The sequence below is a fragment of the Mustelus asterias genome, chromosome 20 (assembly GCF_964213995.1).
Source record: "Mustelus asterias chromosome 20, sMusAst1.hap1.1, whole genome shotgun sequence".
In the NCBI taxonomy this organism is placed as follows: Eukaryota; Metazoa; Chordata; class Chondrichthyes; order Carcharhiniformes; family Triakidae; genus Mustelus; species Mustelus asterias.
The window spans coordinates 67452155-67479624 of NC_135820.1; the positions used below are offsets into that span (position 1 = coordinate 67452155).

General features: G+C 44.4%; 1 protein-coding gene across 6 annotated transcripts in view; it reads left to right on the forward strand.

The window, feature by feature from the left end:
• LOC144508601 (protein phosphatase EYA2-like) overlaps nt 1-27470 on the forward strand; it is a 250240-nt gene that overhangs the window by 61230 nt on the left and 161540 nt on the right. For all 6 annotated transcript variants that reach the window (XM_078236741.1, XM_078236745.1, XM_078236744.1 and 3 more), the window contains exon 2: nt 24173-24297. In XM_078236741.1, coding sequence (XP_078092867.1) covers nt 24177-24297 — 121 coding nt within the window. In that variant the 5' untranslated portion in view covers nt 24173-24176. The remainder of the gene's footprint in view (nt 1-24172; nt 24298-27470) is intronic.

The following is a 27470-nucleotide window of genomic DNA, read 5'->3' on the forward strand; positions in this document are numbered from 1 at the left end:
CTTTTAAAAAACTATTCTTAGTGTGATTTCATTATTTTAATTAGTTTATTTATTAGTGTCACAAATAGGCCAATGTTAACACTGCAATTAAGTTACTGTGAAAATCCCCTGGTCGCCACACTCCAGTGCCTGTTTGGGTACACTAAAGGAGAATTTAGCATGGCCAATGCATCTAACCAGCACGTCTTTTGGACTGTGGGAGGAAACCGCAGCACCCGGAGGAAACCCACGCAGAGAACATGCAAACTCTGTGCAGACAGTGACCCAAGCCGGGAATCGAACCCGGGTCCCTGGCGCTGTGAGGCAGGAGTGCTAACCACTGTGCCACCGTGAATCAAAGGCATTGCTGCTCGCTATATTTCAACGTGTTGCATTTAACATATTACTATTTCCCATAATTTTTTTCACCTCATTTAGCTTCTCCTTGTGTCTTCACTCCTTCCCTGATAGAAAATGTAGCCGGACTAACAGCTGCATCATTGTTTTGTGAGCAACGAGTGGGATAAGTTCACCTCTTCTCCTGTAAGGGAAAATTTCTTCCAGTTTGCTATTTCATAGCAAATAACATTGAGGTTTCTGCGGAAATAGATGTGAAAGAACCCCCCCCCCCCCACCCCCGCTCCTCCACCGTCCCCACACTACCCTACCCCAAACCACCCCAACACCAACACACTTTCATTCCCAACTCCTCCAGGAACCGACCACTCAACCTATCTTTGAAGCTATGGATATGAACGCGAGTACTGTTCTTTCCTGGCTGCTTCTAATACATCAGCATGCTGCATCACCACCATCACACTGGCTGGCTTTGGTTTAAAAAGACACACACACACACATAGCCTTGTTTTGCCAGGATTGAACTGCTAATCAAAATCATGTGGGATCTCCGAGCATCCGATTACACAACATAAATGGCCAATAAATGTACGAGGCAAACACTTGCTGCGGAATGCATACCACATCCCTCAGACCACGCGGGGACCAGTACAATTTTAGCACAAGATGATTGAAATGAGGGAGGAACAATTTGAAACAGCTGCACTCTCCCTCTCTCGCTCTCTCTCTCCCAATCATTCTAAGTGATCTGCTGTAAATCTAAGAAACAACCACACATGTACATACAACCTCCTGCCCGTCAGACTGATGATTGCAAATGAAAGCAGAAGCAAGTTGAAGTGAAATGATTAAAAGAGCAGTCGTCACCATCTGGCTCTCATGGAAAGCGACGCAAAGCCCTCTTTGCTTCTCAAATTTTCTCCCATTTTGACCGAATCACAGAATCCCTACAGTGCAGAAAGAGATCCATTGGGTCCATTGAGACTGCACCGACAACAATCCCACCCAGGCCCTATCCCCGTAACTCTCCCTGAAACTAAGGGGCAATTTAGCATGGCCAATCAACCTAACCTTTGGACTGTGGGAGGAAATCGGAGCACCCGGAGGAAACCCACGCAGACACGGGGTGAACGTGCAAACTCCACACAGTCTAGTTACCCGAGGCTGGATTTGAACTGGGTCCCTGGCACTGTACGGCAGCAGTGCTAGCCAGTGCGCCACCATGCCGAATTGCATTGATTTTTCCAAGCAGTGGCAAATATTTTGAGTGCAGGGAGTCCTGTTTAATTCTGGCAAATGCTTCATGCCATTTACCACACTAGATTTGTGCCTTTCTCCTTTTGGAGCTATCGGGCAGGATTTTATGGCCGCGCTCACCCCAGAACTGGAAAATCCTGCACGGATCTTTGCATGGTCCGCCCACTATGATTCCCGTGGCGGGCGAGATGGTAAAATTTTATCTCTTCATTTCACCTAACAGCGCAAATCTGCCCATTCAGATGGATGTTTAAGATTCTGTGGTATCATTCACGGTAGCACAGTGGTGAGCACTGCTGCTTCACAGCTCCAGGGACCTGGGTTCGAATCCCGGCTCGGGTCGCTGTCTGTGTGGAGTTTGCACATTCTCCCCGTGTCTGCGTGGGTTTCCTCCGGGTGCTCTGGTTTCCTCCCACAGTCCAAAGATGTGCAGACTAGGTTGATTGGCCATTCTAAATTGCCCCTTAGTGTCCCGGGATGCATAGGTTAGAGGAGTTAGTGGATAAATATGTAGGGATATGTGGATAGGGCCTGGGTGGGATTGTGGTTGGTGCAGACTCGATGGGCCGAATGGCCTCTTTCTGCATTGTAGGATTCTATGATGCAATGGAGACTGGGAAATCCTCTCAATGTCCTGACCAGCCTTCTCCTCTCAATAAATAAATATGTCTGAGTTACAAGTGCCAGGTACTACTTAAATCAATCTGTTTCTTGCCTTATTCCTGACCTCCATAATACGATAATTAGAAGTAGAATAGATATCAGAAACAAACAGAATATAATACATCGGATTTATTTATAAAAATTGCATAAATATATCCAGCTGTACGTAAATCTAAATATAGCAGATTATATAATGACATATAATCAGGTGAAATTATACATAAATATATCATAATGTCACATGTAACGATACAGCATTTTCTATGTTTGAAATGTCTCTCTAATTAGAGAAAGCGATATGTTGAAGTAAGCAATTTTTAAATCACTTCAAAACCAGCGCTTTCACTATTTCCAAGGGCATTTCGTGCAAAAATTGCAGGATTTAAGCAACGAATTGTGCTCCATGAGTGGAAATTTGAAGGAATTGTCACAGGAATGTGCCCTGTGCCAAATCATTAGATTTCTCTATAATCTCACTGCGTTATATTATTCACTGATTGTTATCTCCTGATGTAATTTCACAGCTTTTCCATTGGCCCCCTAATACATATAAATTAACTGCACATCATTTCTCGAACATACTGTTCCTCTGACAAAGAATGTGTTGTTCACTGTTGTTGCCCGTTCTGATGGAATATGTATACTTGCTTAATTGGCAACACACCAATCAACAAACTGCTCTCCCCCACCATCTCAAAAAACAAAATCAATGTCTGGGGAGGAGAATGAGAATCAACATTCTGGGAAAGCTCATGAGGAAGGATGAAACACAGTCTCCATTCTTGTATACTATTCACTGGTGACCTTTCTTCTTATTAATCTGAATAGCATCACCAATCCCAGTTTCAGGCAGAACACAAACATTAATTGGATCTAATACTCATCCGCCCCCCCCCTCCCCGCCCCCTCAGTAAACCTGTCACCACCCATTTTTATTTGGCAGAATCTATCCAGAACAACCCCTCCTTCAGGCAAAACACAATCCAATCCAGATTCACTTGCAGGTGGAACTCGATCTAATCCAACCCCATGTTCGGGCAGAATCCAACGGCAGAATCCAATCTGATCCCTCTATCATGTAAACCTCAGCCAGCCTAATCCTGCTTTCAGGAAGAAGCCAAAGGGGCCAAATGCTACTTTTAGGTGGAAGGCAATCAAACCCTACTTTCAGGTGGTACCTGAGCCAATCTAATTCCACCCTGTTTCAGGCACAATCCAATCCAAAGCAACTCATAGGCATGATTCAACCTGACCTGACCTCACTCTAGGACATAAACCCAGCCAACCAAAACACATTCAACAGGGAAGAACCAAACCAAACACCCGGTCAACCAGAAATAGCTTCAGATCAATTGTAACATCACTGGTTCCACCATCATACCGGCAAGAGCTTCAATCATTGAAAGTCTTGGATTCTGTGATTCTATCCATGTTACGGTAGGATCATATTGGAAGGGGATTGAACCAACGGGCGGCACGGTGGTTAGCACTGCTGCTTCACAGTGCAATGGACCCGGGTTCAATTCCAGCCTTGGGTAACTGCGTGAAGTTTGCTCGTTCTCCCCGTGTCTGCGTGGGTTTCCTCCGGGTGCTCCGGTTTTCTTCCACAGTTTCAAAGGTGTGGCAGGCCAGGTTGATTGGCCATGCTCAATTGTCCCGTGGCATCAGGAGGATTAGCTAGGTAAGTATGTGGGTTACTGGGATAGGGCCGAGTGGGATTGTTGTCAGTGCAGGCTCGATGGGCAAATGGCCTATTTCTGCACTGTAGGGATTCTATGATTCTAACAAAAGGGAGTAAACCAATGAATAGACTTGATAGGCAACATAAAGGCCCAACTGTATGCTCAGGAAGAAATAAAACACCCAATGATATTATTGGAATGAAAGGAGGGGAGTTCTCCTGGAGCCATTTGTCTTGCAACCAAAATCATTAATAGAAAAACATATTACTGGGTAATTATTTAATTGTTGTTTTCAACCTTACTGTGTACAAACTGGTTGCCATATTTCCTTACATTACAGCAGTGACGACGCTTCTACAGTTCCTCATTAATGAGCAATGCCTTTGGATGGCCTGAGGCTCTGAGTGATACGACAGAACAGCAAATTATTACTCTAAAAGGAAAGAGCAGGCACAGACACAAAATAATAGATAGAGAGAGGAAGCTACATATATATGCAGAATTAACCAGAAAGGATGTATAGGGCAAAGGTGAGAGAGAAAGAATGAAGAAAAATGGATAAAACTAAACAGAAAATAAAAGACAGGAATTGCGTTTTTACGCAGCATCTTGAATAAAATCCCCTGTTCTGTCCCAAATTTAGTGTTTCCTAGGAAATTTACAGAAAAATAACTGAAAATAAGTGTTTCTTTATTCCTTTTCGCAAATTAAATTTACCGTTTCTTTCACCAAGCGTCTCTCAGTAATTGAATTGAGTATCTTCACATAAATCAGATTAAAATCCAATTTTGTGGAACTGTTGCTGCTGATGTGACAGATGACGGAAAACTTCATAATGTGGGGGCCTGGGAGGGATGGCGGGGGTGGGGAGGGGGAAATCCATTAACATGAACAGCAATGACATTTCCACGAGGCACTCATGTGGATAACCTTTATTAGATCAGTTGAGCCCAAAACTATGCCTGCTGTGGCTGAGTTATGGCCCTACGCCGAAAAAATATTATTCAAAATGTGTAAGTAATGTAACATAAATTCCATGATTTGAAATCAACGTGCCAAAGGCAGGGCGGTGGGGAATGGGGACGGGGGGGGGAAGGGCTGATTATTAGCATCCGGCTGCAGAGAATCAAACTTAATTTGTTGCCTTATCCTAGTGTTGCGGCACAGTGGCATAGTGGTGAGCACTGCTGCCTCACAGTGCCAGGGACCCGGGTTCAATTCTGGCCTCAGGTCACTGTCTGTGTGGATTCTGCACGTTCTCCCCATGTCTGAGTGGGTTTCCTCCGGGTGCTCCGGTTTCCTCCCACAGTCTGACAGATGTGCGGGTTAGGTTGTTTGGCCATGCTAAATTGACCCCTAGTCAGGGGGATTAGCAGGGTAAATATGTGGGGTTATGGGAATAGGGCCTGGGTGGGATTGTGGTTGATGCTGACTTGATGGGCCGAATGGCCTCCTTCTGCACTGTAGGGATTCTATGTTCAAGGTACTTAAAAAATGCACCAGGCAGTGCATTGTATGGGCCACTCTATTACGAGAAAATAAATGAAGAACTACCATTGGAAATTCATTCTCAATGGAGTTTTTTTTGGAGATCACTGGCTTTTTCAGAGCCTGGATTATGTAAGGAGGCTTCAACCCAACTCTTCTCTAGATCAATCCGGACTATGAATTCACTTTTAAAAGTGTTATAGTACTTTATTTCAGGTCTATTTCTATCAGCTTTTCATCCTTCATTTAACATTGCCTGGAGGGGCGGCACGGTGGCATGGGTGTTTAGCACTGTTGCCTCACAGTGCCAGGGACCCAGTTTTGATTCCCCGCTTGGGTGACTGTGCGGGGTCTGCATGTTCTCCCCCCTGTCTGCGTGGTTTTCGTCCGGGTGCTCCGGTTTCCTCCTGCATTCTGAAGATGTGCAGATTAGGTTGATTGGCCATGCTCAATTGCCCCTTCGTGTCAGGGAGATTAGTAGGATAAATGTATGGGGTTATGGGGATCGGGCCTGGGTGGGATTGTTGTCGGTGCAGGCTCGGTGGGCTGAATGGCCTCTTTTTACACTGTAGGGATCCTATGGCTGGAATTTTACTGCCCCGCTCACCACGGGAATCGGAGCGGGCGAGGGGCGGACAATGGAAAGGTCCATTGACCTCGAACGGGATTTTATGGTTTCGGGACAAGCGAGGCCATAAAATCCCGCCCTATGTATACGTTAGCAGAATTAGTGGGGTAAATAGGCTCTGTCATAGAGCCGTCGCTGAAGTGATGGGCTGAATGGCCTCCTCCTGCACTGTAGGGATTCTATGATTCGAAGAGGGAAAACATGCTATGCCATATACTGCCAGTGCCCACGAATTGGCTGTCAAAGGTTGGCAGAGACTATCATAGGCGAGAGTCTCTAATGTTCCCTCCTGCACCCCTGCAAGTTATTTGCTTGGCTCAACAGAGTGCTTCTTAATCGGATACAGAACCTAAAGGCCTGCCAGGCCTGAAGTTTACACAAGATGCTTCCAGCTTCCGATCAGTTTGCTTTGGAAATCTATGTGTGTGTGCAAATGTGAAGAGAAGGGTAGCCAGGCTGTAATTATCAAGCTGTTCCGTACAATCAGCCTCCAGGACAACACTCAGATACTGAGCACATTTTATAAAGATGTGTTTCATTTGAGCCGCAGGTGGGTGGTCAGGCAGTCTTCAGCCAGCAGCCCCTGGACTGACTGGGGGAGTGTCTATAGATAAACTTTCACAGCAGAAGTCACATCTGATCTACATTAATCAATAAAGTATGAACATGCATTCACAATAGGGCAGACTGTGAGCATGCTGAGATAGGGCTGTGAAGTTCTTATTGCAACTGAGGCGATGGCGGGGGGGGGGGGGGGGGGCGGGGGGGGAGGGGTGACATCCTTGTTATATGCTGAACCTCACTGGGGATTTAATGCATGACTTCTCTCCTGTGAGCAGATTGCTAGGAGCTACCTATTTTTTTTTGCAGGAATATCCTCCTGCTTACCTTGACTAAGCTGTTTTGCATGATGAGCAGGGAAGTTTCGGGGAGGTCTACATCCCAGCTGTTGCTCTGCGATAATGAATGACCCTCAGTCATTCTGCTGCTCTCTGTGATTGGGGGGAGGGGCAGATATCCAGGAGGCAGAAGAAAAGACCAAAGTAATACTAACCTCTGCACAATGACGCTCAAAGAAAGCATTTGCTTCCAATCTGGCTGGTAGAAATGTGCCTTTCACATTTGGCTCCCAGTTTCATAAAACAAAATGTGCAACAGATGGACCCGCATTAATGGAAAATTTGTTTCGCTTTTATCAGATTTAAGTTTAATTGATTACTGCGTTTTGATGCTATTAGAAAGCAGGTGAGTGAAGGTCATGGCAATAAGTGAGGGTTTAACCCGAGGCAGGTATAAACAAACTCCTTAAGAATTGCGATTAAAAAAATCAGTTCCAAAGTGAAGTTGATTAGCAGGAAAATTTATTTGTTACGACCAACTTTCGACACATATGGACGGGGTTTTACGACCTCGCTCGGGGAAGGCTCATAAAATCCCGCCCGAGGCCAACGGAGAATCCCGTTCTGCAAGCCTCGCCTGCCCCAGAATCGGGACAGGTGAGACGGTAAAGTTCTGGCCATAGTAGCTATGGACGGCACAGTGGTTAGCACTGCTGCCTCACGGCGCCTGGGACCCAGGTTCAATTCCTGGCTTGGATCACTGTCTGTGTGGAGTCTGCACGTTCTCCCTGTGCCTGCGTGGGTTTCCTCCGGGTGCTCCAGTTTCCTCCCACAGTCCAAAGATGTGCGGGTTAGGTGGATTGGACATGCTGAATTGCCCCTTAGTGTCAGGGGGACTAACTGGGGTCAATGTATGGGGTTACAGGAATAGGGCCTGGGTGGGATTGTGGTCAGTGCAGACTTGATGGGCCGAATGGCCTCCTCCTGTGCTGTTGGACTCTCATAATTCTTGCTTCTGAATTGTGGTGGATCTGTTTGTTGGCAAAAGGATAACTATTGGAATTATTAACTATGTAGACTGTTCACCTTATTCAAGCAAACGTTTTTTGTTCAGATGAGTAAGGGTTATTCATCAGATAACACATTGTAATTATATTAATTCACCTGATGAAGGAGCAGCGCACAGAAAGCTCGTGATTCCAAATAAACCTGTTGGACTTTAACCTGGTGTGGTGAGATTTCTTACTGTGCCCACTCCAGTCCAACGTTGGCATCTCTACCTCATAATTATATTAAGTTTTTGTTTAACAGTGAGGTAATAATTACTCTGCGTAACCAGGTACAGTTTCCAATCAGCAACACTAGAGTTACTCACCACACCAGCATGAGGTTCGTGTTTATAGCAGGCTAATGGTTTCTCCCTGTACCTGTTTCTTGTTTAGCCAACAGGTAAGGATTACTCGCTGCTTTTCATGTAGAGTTTCTTCTTAATCAGGTCAGAAGAGGGTTGCTCACCTTGCGAGTCTATGGATCTTGCGCATTTAGCATGGTAATATTCCTTATTCATTCGTGGGACATGGGCTGGCTGGCCAGCATTTATTGCCCATCCCTACTTGCCCTTGATAGTGATAACTGCACAATATAATTTTATTGGGTCAGGAATACCGTCTGCCTTTATTCAGTAAGCAAACTTAATTAATCTAAACCTATGGTGTAGTATTTAATGGAACCTGTAAGAGTGGGAAACATGGCGGGAGCGGTGTGACGTAATTAGATGGAAGCCAAAACCTCAGTTTTCCAATGGAGAGCTGAGATGCAGGGAGTAGGTCGACGATGTTGCAGTTTTGGGTTGAGTCTCCTGCCGTCTGGAGGCAGCTTCCTATTTTCAAAACATAACGCATCCCACGAATACTCATTGGGTGGGATTTTCTGGCCCTTCCTGCCGGTGGAATTTTCCAGTCCCAACGAGGGCGACCCCAGTGGCGGGTTCCTGGTGACAGGATGGGCAAGCAACACAAATCCCCATTGACTTCAGTGGTGCTGGAGGATCGGACCCCGGTGGTCAATGGTGAGCCACTCCACTGCCAGAAAACACACCATGGATGAAGGTGGGTTGGGAGGGGGGGGGGGGGGGGGAATGGGTGGATGAGGGTGGGTTGGTGGGGGTGGAAATTCCAGACCACTATCTTTATACCTTTTAAAATGTCCTTCCAGATTTAAGTCAGTAGCCCACTGGAAACTGGTGGCACTGGTTTCACAATTGTTTAATTGCACCATTTCAGCATGTCTATTCTGATGGAATTCATAGAATCCCTACAGTAGAAGGAGGCCATTCGGCCCATCGAGCCTGCACCAACAACAATCCCACCCTATCCACGTAATCACACATATTTATCCTGCTAATCCCCCCGAAACTAGGGTCAATGTAGCATGGCCAATCTATCTAACCCACACATCTTTGAGCTGTGGGAGGAAACCGGAGCACCCGGAGAAAACCCACGCAGACACGGGGAGAACGTGCTAACTCCACATAGACAGTGACTCAAACCGGGAATCGAACCCGGGTCCCTGGCGCTGTGAGGCAGCAGTGCTAACCACTGTGCCACTGTGTCGCCCCCCCCCCCCCGCCCCCCCCCCGCCCCCCGCCCCCCCCCCCCCCCGCCCCCCATTGTGCCACTGTGCCACTCCTGAAGGATGTAGCACAGGGGAGTGGAACAGGAAGCTGCCAGTTTGGGTGGAGTGCCAGGAATGGCTAGGGTAATTCGGGGATGAGAGTCAAGTTGGATCGGACCATGAAGGGCAGCAAGAGGTAGTTGGGGGTTGGAGGGGGGTTCAAGGGTCATGGTGGGAGGTTCAATGTTGACAAAAAGAAGGTGCACGGTAATACCTGGAGGGATAAAGATGATGGGGTCAAATTTGAAGGAGCAAGAGGGAGGGTGACGGATTCTCAGTGGAGGGTGATTCTTGTTCTTGAGGCTGCCCATTGCTCCAGACTATTGGTGAAGCTGGGACGAGTCCAGATCCAAGTGGGAGGAGGCTGCTTGAAGGGTGGCGGGGGAGAGGAGTTCTGGGTGAGGCCAATGGGAAGATTTGAAAACCTCATTGTTCAACAGCTCTGTGGATGAAAGCCATGAACACACAGATGCTGATATCAATGTCTGCCTTCCTTATACTGTTAACTTAGTGAACTTGCTATGTGTCCGTTACATCTAATATCTCACAGTCTCAGAAGCAGGAGAAGAGGATGTGATAAAGGAGGGCTGTTTCAGGCCAGCAGCTGGCTGCTAGCACCAGAGGGGGAGGCTGGCCAGGAAGCAAGCATTCAGGGGAGGCATCAGAGAATACAGGCACCAGCGTTTTTACCACATCTTCAGGTCTGGAACTAACTACCTGAAAACGGCTGAGAGGCAATGCCAGACATTACAGAGGCAGTCCGAGTAAGCAGTCACAGAGATATGTAGTGTAGGATCCTACAGCAAGACCCAGTCACGTGGATTTGGTGGGAAGCCCGTGCCAGTGAGCCTCATGGTGATTGTGACACTCAATATTTTCACCAGCAGTGGTTTTCAGGGAGCCAAAGGCTGTTGAGGGGAACTTGACAGACTGCCGCACCATGGGTACATAAAAAGTGGTGACCAATGCCCTCTTCTATCAGGTGAATGAATTCATCGAATACTCCACAGGTGAGGACAGCTGCTTTGGGGCATCAGATGTTTCATTAGAGGCCATTGACTGCACCCGTGTGGCCATTAGAGCTCCCTGGGGTCAGCCAGCAGTATTTGTGAATCACGGGGTCTTCCACTCTTTGAGCATACAGCTGGCCTGCGACCACAGGCAAAAAAATCATGCATATCTATACCTGATACCTACGGAGCGCCTCGAGATACATTTTGCCCAACTTTTGATTTGATTTATTATTGTCAGTGAAAAGTATTGTCTCTTGCGTGCTTCACAGACAAAGCACACAATTCATAGAGTATATAGAGGAGAAGAATAGGAGAGGGTGCGGAATATAATATTACAGTCATAGTTGTATGATGGGTCTTCCCAATAATTGTCAATGGTTTCATGGTTATCAGTAGATTCTTAATTCCAGATTTTTAAAATTGAATTCAAATTCCACCATCTGCCAATAATGTGACATATTTAACCGTGACAAATTGAACTTTTTAAACACACCCATGCTATGTGTTCTCAAAGTCGTACATTTCCTATTACACCCACACGCCTTACACCCTTGTTCTTGGGTTAGACACTTGCTTGAAGGAGTGACGGACCATGACTGTGAAGACTGATATATTATCATCAGCAAAAATACAGTGACATACTTAAGTTTGCAGAGCACACATTTAATTTGGCATTATTACAATACAGAATTAGTCTTAAAGTAATTGAAGTGGTTGGTTGGTATGAGAGTTCTGAATCCTTGTAGCAGATTTGCTGATCTTGTTAATATTGAAATCCACTTGAAGCTCATTGGTGCCGTTTTGTAATGTGTAATTTTGGAAGTGGGAATGTGTTGAAAATGCAGATTTACAACCAATTCACTTCCATGCTGCATATTTTCTTAAAATTAACAAGCCACGTTGAATAAATTATTCACCAACTGAGCAAACAGCAAAAGGCAAGAATGTTCAAGTGAATTGAAATCTAATGTTCAGCCTTTAGAAGGGATGCTTCTCATACGACGTCCAGTTCTGAGATTAATTAACTTTTTGAGCTTTAATATATAAAGGTTTTAAGGTCAAATTTACCTCAGTCTTCAGGGCAGAACGTGGGGCAGTGGCAGCCCAAAAACCAGAGGGTGCTGCACTTACCACCTTGTTCCTGCCCCAATCCTATCCATTGGCATTTTTTCCTGGGGCCTATAAGACCAGAAGATCATAAGACATAGGAGCAGAATTAGGCCACTCAGCCCATCAAGTCTGCTCCGCCATTCAATCATGGCTGATATTTTTCTCATTCCCATTCTCCTGCCTTTTCCCCATAACCCCTGATCCCTTCATTAATCAAGAACCTATCTATCTCTGTCTTAAAGACACTCAATGACATGGCCTCCACAGCCCTTCTGCAGCAGAGAGTTCTACAGATTCACCATTCTCTGGCTGAAGAAATTCCTTCTCGTCTCTGTTTTAAAGGATCATCCCTTTTGCCTGAGCTTGTGCCCTCTGGTTCTAGTTTTTCCTACTAGTGGAAACATCCTCTCCATGTCCATTCTATCCAGGCCTCGCAGTCTCCTGTAAGTTTCAATAAGATCCTCCCTCATCCTTCTAAACTCCAACCAGTACTGACCCAGAGTCCTCAACCGTTCCTCATACGACAAGCCATACTGTGGCCTGGGTTTTTTGCCTGAAACAGACAGGACACTCATTAAAGTATGCAAATCAAGGTCCTTTGATTTACTTAGGTACCCTGATTGCAATTTCAGAGCACAAGTATGCCCCGTGCAAACTCCCTCATTTGCACTGGGTGCTGAGCTGCCCAACTGATGGATCTTAACGAAACTGCTGAAGGCGACGCACAAAATGGTGGGGCCAGGCAGGGCAGAAGCGCTCAACCTGGGCTCACAGCCAAGCCCATTCCAAGGTTCTCCCCCTCAATCCCACCCGCCAGGCTCCGAGTGCTAGCATGGAAGATGGTCAAGTTGCCACTGCGGGTTACAGTGAGGCAGACACTTGGCTGCCTGCAGTTCGGAAATGGAATGAATATTTAAAATTGGTTCTCTTATATCTAGTGAAAATGCTACATCTTAGAGTATCAATAAGAAAAATATTGATTGCACACGCATTTGATTAGCTCAGATCCCATATTCACAAATCGGCAAATATCACAATGACTTTTTTTAAAGCTTAAAAACTAATGAGAATGCTAACAATTTCCTCCTGGTATATATTTGTTACTATATATTAACCATATTAAAGAAGCTTTTTTCCAATTTACAGCAATCAACTTGGCAACTCATAAAATGCACATCTGATGTTCAGCCACCGTGTTCCTCAGCATTTCAGTTAAAATGGATTTTTAAAGCAGTCATTTAAAAACAAGGTCCCATCAAGAATTCATAGCTCAACTTCTGCGTCATCATCACTTCCTTTCTGCTGATTTGACCAACCTTTGACCAAAGGAAGGGGCTGGATTTATAAGCAGTTGCCCACCTAAGCGAAACTTCCTTCAGCATAAACAATTAGGCTCCAATTGTCCTCCGGATGTTTAAGCCACCACCCCACAATTAAAAGCTGAACAGTGGCCTTAAAGGCCTGGTAAATACAGCCACACCTTACCAGTTAAAAATAGAGTCACAGAGCCCTTAAGACACACACAAGGAGGCTATTTGGGCCTATCGAGTCCATGCAGCCCTCTGTGGACCGCTCTAGGACGTGGCATTTTCACTAGATATAAGAGAACCGATTTAAAATATTCATTCCATTTCCGAACAACAGGCACCAAGTGTCTGCCTCACTGTAACTCGCAGTGGCAACTTGACCATCTTCCATGCTAGCACTCAGAGCCCGGGGGGGGGGGGGGGTGGGGACTAGGTAGGAGTGAGGGGGAGAACACTGGATGGGCTTGCCTTTGGCCCGCATCTATATTGTTAGCTCAGCTTGAGCACTCCTGCCCTGCCTGGCCACGCCATTTTGTGGGAATATCATCACCAACACCCCCTCTTTTTCCCCCTCCCCCCCAACCTCCGCAACCTCCAGCTCAGCAAATTTATTTGCCTCGAGTGCCTATCCAATTCCCTTATGAAATCATTTCTTGTCTTTGCTTTCAATCATCCTCATAAGTGGCAAGTCTCCAGGTCATTAACACTCATGACGCAAAAAAAAGGTTCTTCTTCACACCCCCCCCTGCATCTCTTTCCCAGAAACTTGACCCCCTTTGCCCCTACTCCTTGTAATGTAAGATGATGGGTGGAGCTTTCCTTTGTCGACTTTATCTAAATCTGTCCCAATCTTGTAGACCTCAAATCTCCCCTCAATGGCCTTTGCTCCAAGGAGAACAACCCCCGTTTCCAGCAGGGTTTGCAGCTTGGGAGGATTAAGAGAGCAACGTTCAGCAGCAAACCCTGATTATAGTATTATCAATAAAATGGAAGAAGTGTATGAACACATCAAGACTCGGTTTACAAATGCACCTACGTCAGTGCTTACAAATCACTCTAGATGCATTACGTGCAAAAATCACTTACACAGACAGAAGTTTATATTATCAAGTGGGTTCCTGTGCCAAAACTGCAAGAAACATGTTAGAACAGACATTGCTAAGAGCTCCACAAAATCAGCGTTTGCAATAAAATTCTTTCATTTTATCAGTTGTAAATTGAGGATGCTCAAGTGTTCACTTATTTTAAAAATCCATTTATAAAAGTGTGACAACTGAAATACAAAATGGCAGGATAAAAGGTGGCACGGTGGTTAGCACTGCTGCCTCACAGCGTCAGGGACCCAGGTTCAATTCCGGCCTTGGGCCACTGTCTGTGTGGAGTTTGCCCTTTCTCCCTGTGTCTGCATGGGTTTTCTCTGGGTCCTCCAGTTTCCACCCACAGTCCAAAGATGTGTGGGTTAGGTTGATTGGCCATATTAAATTGACCCTAGTGTCAGGGGGATTAGCGGGGTAAATATATGGTGTTATGGGAATAGGGCTTGGGTGGGATTGTTGTCAGTGCAGACTCGATGGGCCAAATGACCTCATTCTGCACTTTAGGGATTCCATGAAAGAAGTATGGTTTTCTTTCTCTTAAAGAGTGTCTTTTTTTTAAACAGAAAACAAATTAGCTGTGTGGCCAGTGTAGTTTAGTTTGGACAGTGCCACCTGTTTCTTGAGATAAGAGTATGTTCATGGCACTTATTAATCTCATGGTTGTGTGCAAAGTAAACGGAACAATGGCTAGAAAGGTGAGCTCTGCTCCAAGTGACTCAGAGACGACCATATGCTGTGGATGTAGTCACAGCAGAGGGAACCTTTTGAAGTCGCACACAGCTGTCATCTCTTGTGTTCTGTTCTCTGACTCGAGTCTGGAACACTCCTGCAAATGCCGAGTTCAACTATTTCATCGCATGTCATTGCCTCGGGCTCCAAGAACGCAAATCAGACCCCACAAATGTCTGAGTCACATGGCAAGATCATATTGTTACATTCGAAACCAGTTGTCACTTTTGTCTTCAGCTTGTGTGGGTGAGGGTAACTTTCTGCAACAGATCAATGAGATAATGTAATTGTATAGTTTCGAGCTGTAGCACAGAGGGAGTCATACAATCCCTTTCTTCTTACTTTGTTCGAATGTCCACCAATATATACCAGAATGACCTAAACAATTGCAAGTTCTCATCTTGTAAAGACGTTTTTCTTGTCTCTTCTGGACTGGAGACAGATCCACATTTTCAGGATGTTGATTGTCACTGACCACTGTCACAAAACACATGTTACTGACAATGTTAATGAAACAATGGCCAAATCATGTTGGGACAGAGTCCAACCTAAAAAAAAATTAACCTCGCCTTTTGCTTTACAGTTTTTAAAAAAATGTTATATCTCTAAGTTCCTTTGAAAATCTAAGTACAAGAGCAGCTGGGCTCTGAAAGTCGTGTCGCTCTCAGAGCCTCAATTCGCTCTAGGGCGTTAATGTTGCAAAGCATCTGACAGATTGAGAAAATGTTGTGAAGCAGATTCAAGCACATCCCTTGTGAGCCAAAGGTCCCATGTACTCAGAATGGAACAGGCGCGTGTCCTTTATTCTCTGAATAGAACCATTTGCAAGCCCTCTGCTCTCCAAAAGCTGTTCCGATGCATCACTATAATCATCCAAGCGCCCACCAAACGCAAGTCACACTTTTAATCGTAACTCCTTTGTTGCAGTTCAGGATTATCCCAGCACTGCTGTTGTGTTTATAGCTCACTGCTGGTTTTCTTAAGCTGACTGAGTCTCATTGATCCAAAACCTGCATCTTTCTTGTAGGCCGTGAGGTGGTTAACCTGAGTGCGTTTGCATATACCCTCCTAACATTCAGAATATTCGTCACTGTTGCTCAGGAGATGCCCCACGGCATCTGCCGGATGTTACCAAATATTGGAAAACATCTTTTGCTATAACTATTGGGTCAGATTAATTTACATATTAAATAATACATAATAACAGAATGAAACAGCAATCTAGGGAGTCAACACAATACTCGGGTTTAGTTTACAAGGTTTTCATATATCCTTTTTTAGAAACTATTTCTTAAGAGTCTTCCAAGTGACAGGACCTTGCGTGAAACTTCCATGATCGCCACTTAGTAGAGAGTCCAAGAACAATGTTATAACTGAATGCTGTGGTACTTTAGTAAAGTAGTTATGTTACTGGACTAGTAATGATGTGGACTAGTAATACAGAGGCCTGGTTTAATGAAATGGGAACATGAGTTCAAATCCCACCAGGACAGTTGAGGCATATTAAGTAAGTATGGAACTTTTTTTGAGGAAGTATTCAGTAATGGTACTCAAAAAGTGACAGTAATGGTGACCATGAAACTACCTCGTTTTTGTTCACTAATGTTCTTTAGGGAAGGAAGTCTGGTGTCCTAACCTGACCTGGCCAGGTCCGTAGCAATGCGGTTGACTCTTAACTGCCCACTGAAATGGCTGAGCAAGTCATTTTCCTGACATAAACAGACAGGAGGATGGGTCGATGGCATTTTCTGCTGAAGGTAGACAGACAATGAGAAGATACCTCACAGGATGTCACCCTCTGAGAGTACAATAGTTTAGACAGCTGCTAAAATAAAGTTTAAAGTTTATTTTTATCAGTGTCACAAGTAGGCTTACATTAACACTGCAATGAAGTTACTGTGAAAATTCCCTAGTCGCCACACTCCGACGCCTGTTCGGTTACACTGAGAGAGAATTTAGCATGGCCAATGCACCTAACCAGCACATCATTCGGACTGTGGAAGGAAATCAGAGCACCTGGAGGAAACCCTGGCAGACACGGGGAGAACGTGCAGACTCCCCACAGACAATGACCCAAGCTGGGAATTGAATCCAGCTCCCTGGCGCTGTAAGGCAGCAGTGCTAACCACTGTGCCACCCATTGTGATTGTGTCTGGATTTTTGTCACCCCCCCCCCCCCTATACATTTGCCTTAATGGATCAACCACTGTCTAATTCATATATAGATTATAGTTACAACATTGTTCTTGGACTCTCTACTAAGTGGCGATCGTGGAAGCTTCACGCAAGGTCCTGTCACTTGGAAGACTCTTAAGAAATAGTTTCTAAAAAAGGATATATGAAAACTTTGTAAACTCAACCCCCCCCCAAGTATTGTGTTGACTCCCTAGATTGCTGTTTCATTCTGTTACTATGTATTATTTAATATGTAAATTACAAATAACCTGTTATATCCAACAAACAATTTATTTTTTTATCTTGCCTCAATACGGAATTGAGTTTGGAAATCAACAAGGAAAATCCATTAAGGACAATTGTTTTTCACTAGTTCAACAACCTCAATTTTGACATTTTCACCCTTGAGTTCAATCCTTCCATGATCTCACCATTCCCTATCTCTGAAACCTCTCCAGCTGTACGATATTTAAACTCTGCATTCCTCCAATTCTGACCCCTTGTGCTCTCCCAATGGTCGCATCCTCAGCCGCCTAGGCCCTAATCTCTGGGATTCCCTTCCTGAATTTCTGTCTCCATAATCTCCTCCTTTCAGAGGCTTCTTCAAACTACCACTGGGAATAAGCTTTAGGTCCCCTCTCCTAATGTCTCCTTACACAGCACTATGTCAAATTCTGTCTGATAGCAACCTGGTGAAGCATTTGGGTTGTTTTATTACACTTAAAAGTCAGTTATAAATGCAAGATAGTTGTTGTTAAATATACTGTCTGATTGTGGCGCCAGTTATTTATATTGGTCACCCCTACTGCACAAAAACATGGCCCTTACAGAAAGACAACTGGCTGAAGCCAATTTTTTAAAATCAGATTTGCTCTAACAAGTTGACAGGACATAAGATTAAAATATGGAGTTTTCCCAAATTAATCAGATTCCTGTCTTACATTTTCATTTCACCCACCCTAATATGCCAGCTTTATATGTTCTGGAAACTTGACTCAGCGTGTTTATAATCCCCCTGTCTCCTCAGTGCCTTTAGATAAATAATTTAATTAATTATAGGATTATGCATTATAGGATTATGCATCCACATATTGAACTCAATTTATGCATCTACTTGCAAGGTATACCTTGCATGACTGGGGTATTTAGTTCAGCCCTTCATTCTGATTCAAAGTAATTCACTATGACCTTTTCACTATGACCTTTTTCATTTTGATTCAACATGGCGAAATAACAAGCACAATTGTTTTATCGCTGAATTTATGAAAGGACATGAGATTTTAGCTGTTTTTATGTTACTCCTCCACAATAGCAACATTATTTTGCCAGGGTCAAAGGTGGACTTATGGCCCTTTGTACTTTATTTCTATTCATTCATGGGACATGGGCGTTGCTGGCTGGCCAGCATTTGTTGCCCATCCCTAGTTGCCCTTGAGAAGGTGGTAGTGAGTTGCCTTCTTGAGTCCATGTGTCGGTTGACCCACGTCAGGGAGGGAATTCCAGGATTTTGACCCAGCGACTGTAAAGGAAGGGCAATATATTCCCAAGTCAGGACGGTGAGTGGCTTGGAGGGCAACTTGCAGGTGGTGGTGTTCCCATGTATCTGCTGCCCTTGTTCTTCTGGATGGAAGTGGTCATGGCTTTGGAAGGTGCTGACTAAGGATCTTTGGTGAATTGCTGCAGTGCATCTTGTAGATAGAACACACGGCTGCTGCTGAGTCTGATGGAACCCCGGAGACTGGCCACCTGTACTAGTGAAATATGTTGAGCTGCTGCCCATTCCTGCAGAGACTCACTGGCCCACATGCCGATGGAACAGGGACACTATCTCACCACACTGACAGAGTGCTTAGTCCAGCTGCACATCCCACTGAATCTTCAAGAGCCCAGCTGCCTACACCAGCAATGCTTCAAAGGCCAGTCCCCCATGGAGGCACATGGTGACCAGCCGACCATATTTAAATGCCTGCATTCAGGATCGAAGCTCGTGTGGTGCTCTGTCCATTCGCATTTTCTTTAAAATTGCAATGGGTTTCCTAACTAGGCCAGCAGGCCATTAATTAGGTTTTTTTAAAAAAGTTTATTTATTGGTGTCACAAGTAGGCTTACATTAACACCGCAATGAAGTTACTGTGAAAATTCCCTAGTCACCACACTCCGGTGCCTGTTCGGGTACACTGAGGGAGGATTTAGCATAGCCAATGCACTTAACCAGCACACCTTTCAGACTGTGGGAGGAAACCGGAGCACCTGGAGGAAACCCACGCAGACACGGGGAGAACGTGCATACTCCACACAGACGGTGACCCAAGCCGGGAATCGAACCCGAGTCCCTGTGAGGCAACAGTGCTAACTGCTGTGCCACCGTGCCTGCCCTATTAGGACAGATGAATACTGCTTGTTTTCAGGTGGCCGTCCAGCGGTAGGGCCTTGCAAAGGTTGCAGTACGTCAATCATTGTGGTTAATCAGCTGGTCAATCTATCAATCCTATTTTTAAGCTCTTGACAACTCATTAACAACAATTTTCCCAAACTGTGAATCAGCCCCAATGTATCCAATGCACTGTACCTCGAGGAAATCATTCGCTTTCATACAATCAGATCTTCACATTCTCAGGACATCCCAAAGCATTTTGCAGAAACCAATTACTTTTGAAATATGGTCAGTGTTGTCTCACTGACAGAAACAGCGGTCATTTGCACCCAACAAGGTCCCACAGGCAGTAACCAGATAAGTGGTCAATCCCCCTACTTTGGCAGACGTTGGCCTGGTGGTGGACCGAGACTCGGTTGAATATTTTGGCCAAAAAGGCAGAACCTTTATCAATATAACCCACCTGCAGTATGGCACTGGAGTGCCAAGCCAGGTTAGGTACTCAATTCCTGGATTAGCGCTCCAACCCACAACCTCCTGACACTGAGATCAAACACCTCTACCAGGCTCCTTTGCCAAACCATACTGGGAGCGATGGTGGCTGATGCCATGCATGCTACGGTCAGTCTCTTCAGGTTCTTGCCAGCCAAGCCAGTGATCCGTAAAGACACCATTGGAGACTCCTGCATGAAGATAAATTTTAAAGATCTTGGCTTGGAGATTTGGCTTGGATGCAAAAGTTTTTTCTAAGTGCAGTTTGCCTAGGAAGGTGAAACCAGTGCCAAAGATGCCAAGGTTTAAGTGCAAAATGGGTTTATTAATTATTTATAAATGCATTGAGCACAAATGGAATTTGGGCAATCTTTTAAGAAGCATCACACTACGAGCACGGTGGCACAGTGGTTAGCGCTGCTGCCTCAGCTCCAGGGACCCGGGTTCGATTCTCGGCTTGGGTTACTGTCAGCGCGGAGTTTGCATGTTCTCCCCATGTCTGTGTGGGTTTGCTCCGGTTTCCTCCCACAGTCCAAAGATGTGCAGGTTAAGTGCATTGGCCACTCTAGATTGTCCCTCAGTGTCCCGGGATGTGTAGGTCAGACAAGTTAGTGGTGTAAATATGTGGGGATAAGGCCTGGCTGGGATTATTGTCGGTGCAGACTCGATGGGCTGAATGGCCTCCTTCTGCACTGTAGGATTTCTATGATTCTAAGCTGGCCCTGCAGGTAAAAGTGACCTGTGTCACTACTCAAGTTCACCACTATTGGAGGTGTTCACTCTGTTTGCTTGGAAACCTTTGAGAAAGCTCCAAAAATTAAGATGATCTCATTTTCTTAGGACAATGCCATTAATAGGCAAATTTTAAAAGATTTGGAATGTAATTTTTCCAATTTACAGAGACAGTGACTGTACACCAATATAACTAGCAAATGGGTCGAATCATTATTTTTAAAGTCATGTTCTGCTTTTTAAACCCATCTGCTCACAAATGGTGCTCAGATTAAAAATGCATATAAAAGCAAATTGCTGCAGATGCTGGAATCTGAAACCAAAAGAGAAAATGCTGGAAAATCTCAGCAGGTCTGACAGTATCTGTAAGGAGAGAAAAGAGCTGATGTTTCGAGTCCAGATGACCCTTTGTCAAAGCTCAAAAATGCATATTTTTATATGCATAAAAAATGCACATTTTATATTCATTTTATATACATATGCAACATAAAAATGCATATGTTTTGTGATAAAGCCACTTTTTCTTAATTAATTAACTGCACCATGCTATCTCTCTTGAACATAGCAAGGTATATTTTCAAAGCAAACTTAAAAGCAAATGCTCCAAAGTATTGCCAATGGTGTCTGTTCATTGGAAGAATTGGCGTGTGGCAATATGAAAATAATTTTAAGCAGAAACTCAATAAAAGGGAACACTCTTCAATCCCAGTGCAATTCTGACAATTGGGGATTTTGTGCCCCGATCATCGAATGTGCCCAAAGCACAAATTTTACCCAATTTTAATTGTGGAGTCAAGGGAAACAGAATTGCTCCTATTGGTTCCATGTTAAAACATTGGGTCACTGCCAAGTAACTCTCCTTCAACCCTTCTGATTGCCGCCTGCTTATTCATACCCTAGGCTTTTCCAACATATTTGGCCAACATCTGACGCAAGGTATTTTGTAATATCGGCCCTAAAATTTCCATTTAGCAATTTAAACATTGGTTCAAACTGCATTTTGACCCCATCTTATAATATCAAGATGAATATTTTCCATACCTACTTCTTTGTCTACTTCTGTAAGATTACCTCTTTTCTTGACTGAATAGCCCCAGTTTCTCCAGTCATTCCTCAACTTAGACTACTGACACTGGAGCTCATCCGTGTGCCCCCTTTTCTTAGCACTGCCCCCAGCACTTGAACACTGATTATCAAGCAGAACTGGTCGCCATACTCGATCTGCAATCTAACCAGAGCACTGCACGGCGTAATGGCTCCTGCTCTGACCAAGACCGCAAGAAGCTACAAAGGGTTGTGCGCATAGCCCAGTCCATCAAGCAAACCAGCCTCCCATCCATTGACTCCGTCTACACTTTCCGCTGCCTTGGAAAAGCAGCCAGCCTAATCAAGCACCCTGGACATACTCTCTTCCACTTTCTTCCGCAGGGAAAAAGATACAGAAGTCTGAGATCACGTACCAACCGACTCAAGAACAGCTTCTTCCCTGCTGCCCATCAGACTTTTGAAAGGATCTACCATATTGTAATCTGATCTTTCTCTACATCCTAGCTGTGACTGTAACACAATATTCTGCATTCTTTCCTTCTCCCCTATGTACTCTATGAATAGTATGCTTTGGCTGTACAGCGTGCAAGAAACAATACTTTTCACTGTATCCCATTACATGTGACAATAATAAATCAAATCATATCAAATCATGACTTCCTCTGACTCTCTTTCCTTCCATCACCATCTATGTTTCTTGCACAACAGCAAGGTACTGATCCCATTACTATGTTTGTTCATCAGAGGAGATCTTTAATGAGATCTGGGGCTGTTGTATCATAGAATCATGGAATCCCTACAGTGCAGAAGGAGGCCATTCGGCCCATCAAGTCTGCACCGACCACATTCCCACCCAGGCCCCATCCCCAAAATCCCACATATTTACCCTACTAGTCCCCCTGCCACTAAGTGGCAATTTAGCATGGCCAATCAACCTAACTTGCACATCTTTGGACTGTGGGAGGAAACCAGAGCACCCGGAGGAAACCCACGCAGACACGGGGGGAATGTGCAAATTCCACACAGTGACCCAAGCCGGCAATTGGACCCGGGTCCCTGCCGCTGTGAGGCAGCAGTGCTAACCACTGTGCCACCGTGCCACCCCAACTGTATCATTGCACTGTTTGCTAACCTGGCACATTGTTCCCTTAACTGTCCTCCAGATTCATGGTAGAATTCTTTGTCATAAATAACACCTCACAAATTTAATCAGATATCCGTCATAATTAGCAATTCCAATGATCCAATGGCTGCAAATCTACTTGTTATCTAATCTTCCATACATTCACTAGCGTAACAGTTGTCCTTCTGCAGATGAGATAGTTTGGTTGCTGGTAATAAAGAAGTTTTCTGTGGTTGATTGATGTTCAGGCTTTCAACAGTAGTTGAGGTTTGTTTGTTGATCGTAATTAAAGGGAACACAGTCAAAAAATATAATTTAATGAGAGAGCAGTGACTCAGATTTGGTTTGTGGAAATGTGCCACAAAACGACTATACACAAACAGCAACGATCAGTAAGGTTTCTTCTGTGAATATCCCTTTAGGATGGATCAATGAATATTTATAAGGGCTATGAGTATTTCTTTTTCTGTTTGTTGGCAGTAAACCTGTAACAAAAATGAAACTGAAACAATGTGTGTTTGTTTAAATGTGGAATTAATAATCTCTAATGCTCCTCAGGGAGCTTCTACACTAATGTCTATAGCCAGTCACACGATGATTGAAGGTTACTGTAAGCCCAGAATTCAATACACCTCTCCAGTCATTCCTCATAACTCAGATTTCCGACATTGGAGATTTCCACTCCAGTCCCCAGCAAAATTTCTCCCTGCCAAGTTAAGGCTTGCCATGTTGATATTTGTACAAGCATGCTGTGAACGTTTTATTGCAAATCTAGGTAGTAATTCAGGAATTTCAGAAAACGCAATGAGTGAGGCAGGGAAGTTTTGCTGTTAACAAAAAGTGATTTCAATATCACTAAAGCAATCATTTTGGTTGGCATGGTGGCACAGTGGTTAGCACTGCTGCCTCACAGCGCCAGGGACCTGGGTTCAATTCCTGGCTTGGGCCACTGTCTGTGTGGAGTTTGCACATTCTCCCCATGTCTGTGTGGGTTTCCTCCGGGTGCTCCGATTTCCTCCCATAGTCTGAAAGACGTGCTGGTTAGGTGCATTGGCCATGCTAAATTCTCCCTCAGTGTACCCGAACAGGCGCCGGAGTGTGGCGACTAGGGGATTTTCATAGTAGCTTCGTTGCAGTGTTAATGTAAGCTTATTTGTGACTAATAAATAAACTTTATTTTAACTTCTCAACTTAATTCAGTTATGCATCTAGATTTCAAGATTTTTAGATTTCTAAACTTCTGCAGGAATCGTTTTTGCATTTTTATTTTCCAAGATACTTCGGGAGTTCATAAACTTTTCATGGAGACTTTCTGGTGGTGATGTTGAAATAATTTACTTGTAATTTGCATAATTGTATATGCTGTTGAATGACAATCTTACACTTATTGTTAACTTTCTCTGCCAGGTGCATGGAAATGTTAGATTTGGTGATCCCTCACAATCTGACTGGAAACATCGAGTGTCCCAACAACTCAGATTTCAGCAACGCTCATATTAATAACATCTCAGTCACATCAAATGGCAAAGAAGGTAGGAGAACAAATTTGACAGGTTTGTTTGTGGCTGGACTCTGCAGAAATGTTTGGAAGGTGGGAAAATAACAAAAGAAAGATGACAATTGGGATGTCAGAGTTCTTTGAATGTGGCACAGTTAATATAACAAATAATTGGAATCCACTTAAATTGGCCATACAAAACTATAGGGAGTATTTTTGCATGAAAATATTCAGAATGCATAGGATATAAAACGAGCAATGAATTATATGAAACATAGAATAAAATATATTTCTTATCCTCTTGAAATTACTCCTGCCCCACCTTGAGTCGTTTTTTTGACTGGAGGCTTGTGCCGAGTTACCCAAAAAAAAATCTAAGTGCCCAACGGGTGGGCAAACGGGAGATTTTTCTGCCTTGTATTTTTGGGCGTACTGAGTGGGATGGATTTCCGCCACTCTGTACTCCACAAAGTCTGCCAGGGAATTCACGCCAGTAAGGGTGGGGCAGGGCCTAATCTCGCCTAAGAGGTTGGCATCAATGCACTGAGCGGGCCACTGTGCATGCACCGATATGTCAGTGGGGAGATTGGCGCATGTGCACTGCCCCCCCCCCCCATCACCAGCGTCCCAATCGTCAGCTTCCCGATGGCTTCCCCGTACCCCCCACATTGCCGGCCGCTGTTACCCCCTCCCCTGTTACCAGTCTCCGTGACACCCCCCCCATCCCCATTGCCGACTTCCCCGAGCCCCCCCATGACCAGCCCGAACCCCTCCACTCTCCATGACCAGCCCAACCCCCCCCATTCCCCATGGCCAGTCCCGATTGCCCTCCTCCACCCCTGTCCCACTGATCCCAAATGCAGAATGGCAGTAGGCCCTCCACCGCCACCACTGATCAGCCCCACCCCCTTGGCACTGCCCAAGAAGCATTGCCCAAACCTCTCAGGGGGCCTCAGTGGCTTCTGCTTGTTTAACGACACAGTTCAACTACAACAAATGAACTAGCTTAACTTTTAACAATTGAGCAACACTTAAACAAGACAAGATACAATTCTTAACTGCTAACCTCCCACTATGAGTTCCAGTTAAAGCAATATTCCTCTTATAGACCTAAACCCCCCTCTTTTTTAAAATTAGTCAGCACAATGCAGGTTTACTTGCTTGTCTCAGGTTAACAGTCCTGGAGCTGTCAGAGTACTTCTGGAGAGAGAGAGAGAGAGCAACAGAGACAGAGAGACACATCTTGCTTCTTACTGAACCAGGCAGTAACTGCTTGTTTTAAAAATGAAAGTGAAACTGTGTATCTTCCCTGCAAGCTTAGCTCCTCCCATTAAACACATGACTTTGTCTCTGTCAATCAACCTAATAAAAACACTACTCTGAAACCCCAAGGGAAACCTAAGTAAACAGAAATGCATTTGCTCAGCTTAAACCAAACACCCCAGGTACTTATCCTGTTCTCCCAGTCACCAATTTAAAGGACTTCTTAGACAAATTGGTACCTTGCAAACCAGATCTGAATTTTAAACATACTCCTTTCAAGAAACATGATATACATAAGTTTCTTAAAGGCACGGTATTATCACATTATCCAAAAAAATCTGTTGATATAATTCTCGATTGTGCTCAATAGTTGAGAATCCAGAGCACTTTGGCGTAGAGAATTCCAAAGAGTCACAATCCTCTGGGTCAAGATATTTCTCCTCATATCAGCTGTAAATAGTTGACTGTTTATGTGCCTGAGTTTTTTTCTCCAGACAGGGGAAACAACCGAGAGTGTTTACGCATTGGCACTGTGACCACCATGTTCACAAAAGTATTTCCAGTGCTTCATAAGAATAACATAAGAATGCCTACCAGGTTGACATGATACCCTAGAAGTTCATTGGCAATGTGCCCATTTTTGTACAAAAACAGATGCTTACGATTGCATGATGGGCAGGAAGTTTGTACTCAATAAAAGTTGAAATTAAGCTGCCTGCCATGTAGGTCTAAGGGCATCCATTGGCTGTGTCTGAAATCTCTCTGTTACAATCAGGTAAGCAATGGTGGAATGGTGCCCTTCTTTTCCCACTCTCGTATGACCACAACAGAGTTTTAAAAAAGGGCAAAAACAGAAGAATGCTGGTAAATCTCAGCAGGTCTGACAGCATCTGTGGAGGGAGAATAGAGCCAACGTTTTGAATCAGGATGACCCTTCATCAGAGCTGACGAAGGGTCATCCAAACTCGAAACGTTGTCTCTATTCTCTCTCCGCAGATGCTGTCAGACCTGCTGAGATTTTTCAGAATTTTTCTGTTTCTGTTTCAGATTCCAGCATCCGCAGTATTTTGTATTTAGTTTTTAAAAAAGGATCTTTTTGCCAATTCAGTGAGTGTTTAATTGTCAAAGTGCTGTGGCAGTAAAGAATGCACACAGATAGGTTTTCTTGTAAGGTTTTAAAAATAAAAGATATTAGTGTTTATTGCAATTAACTTAGTCAAAGTAAAAATAAAAAATTCGCTCCGACTTCCACACATATACACAGTCAAGGTACACACACACACGCGCGCACACACACACACACATATACACACACACATAAATTATAGAACACGGAGAATAGAGTAATTTATTTAGAGTCCAATGAAAGTTAAAGGTATATGGGTTTTGTAGGTTGACTACTTGGATGGTGTCAGAGGAGGCTTGGTGGTGACTCAAGATTCATTGTGGAGGCAGTTTAAAGATGCTAATGGTAGATTGATCTTCATACCGAGTGGCAACGTGTACTGGATTGTTTTTTACACAATTCTACTTGTGACATTTGAATGGTCAATAGCAGACAGGACTCAAACTTGCAAGATGGGTAGAGGGGGAGGGAGAAGAGAGTTTCCACTTTGGGACCTTCTGCTCTCTGCCTCGCCTATTCAGATCTATGGCCTAGGAAAAACATTTTCTTGAAACACCAAAGAATCTTCACTACCTTATCCCATGATCTCCTCTCATCAACTTCCCAGTTACCCAAATATGGTCATATGTATTCCAGGAATATAATTTTGACTTGATTAGATTATGGCTGGGGGAACTCCTTTCTCAGAGTTCATTGTTTGAGATGATTACATCTAATGAGTAGCCCCTATCCAGTTGAATGAACCAGGTGGTTGTCTGGATGTGAATGTGTTGGGAGATGATTCCACTCACATTTTTTCAAGATAATTGGCTCCGGGA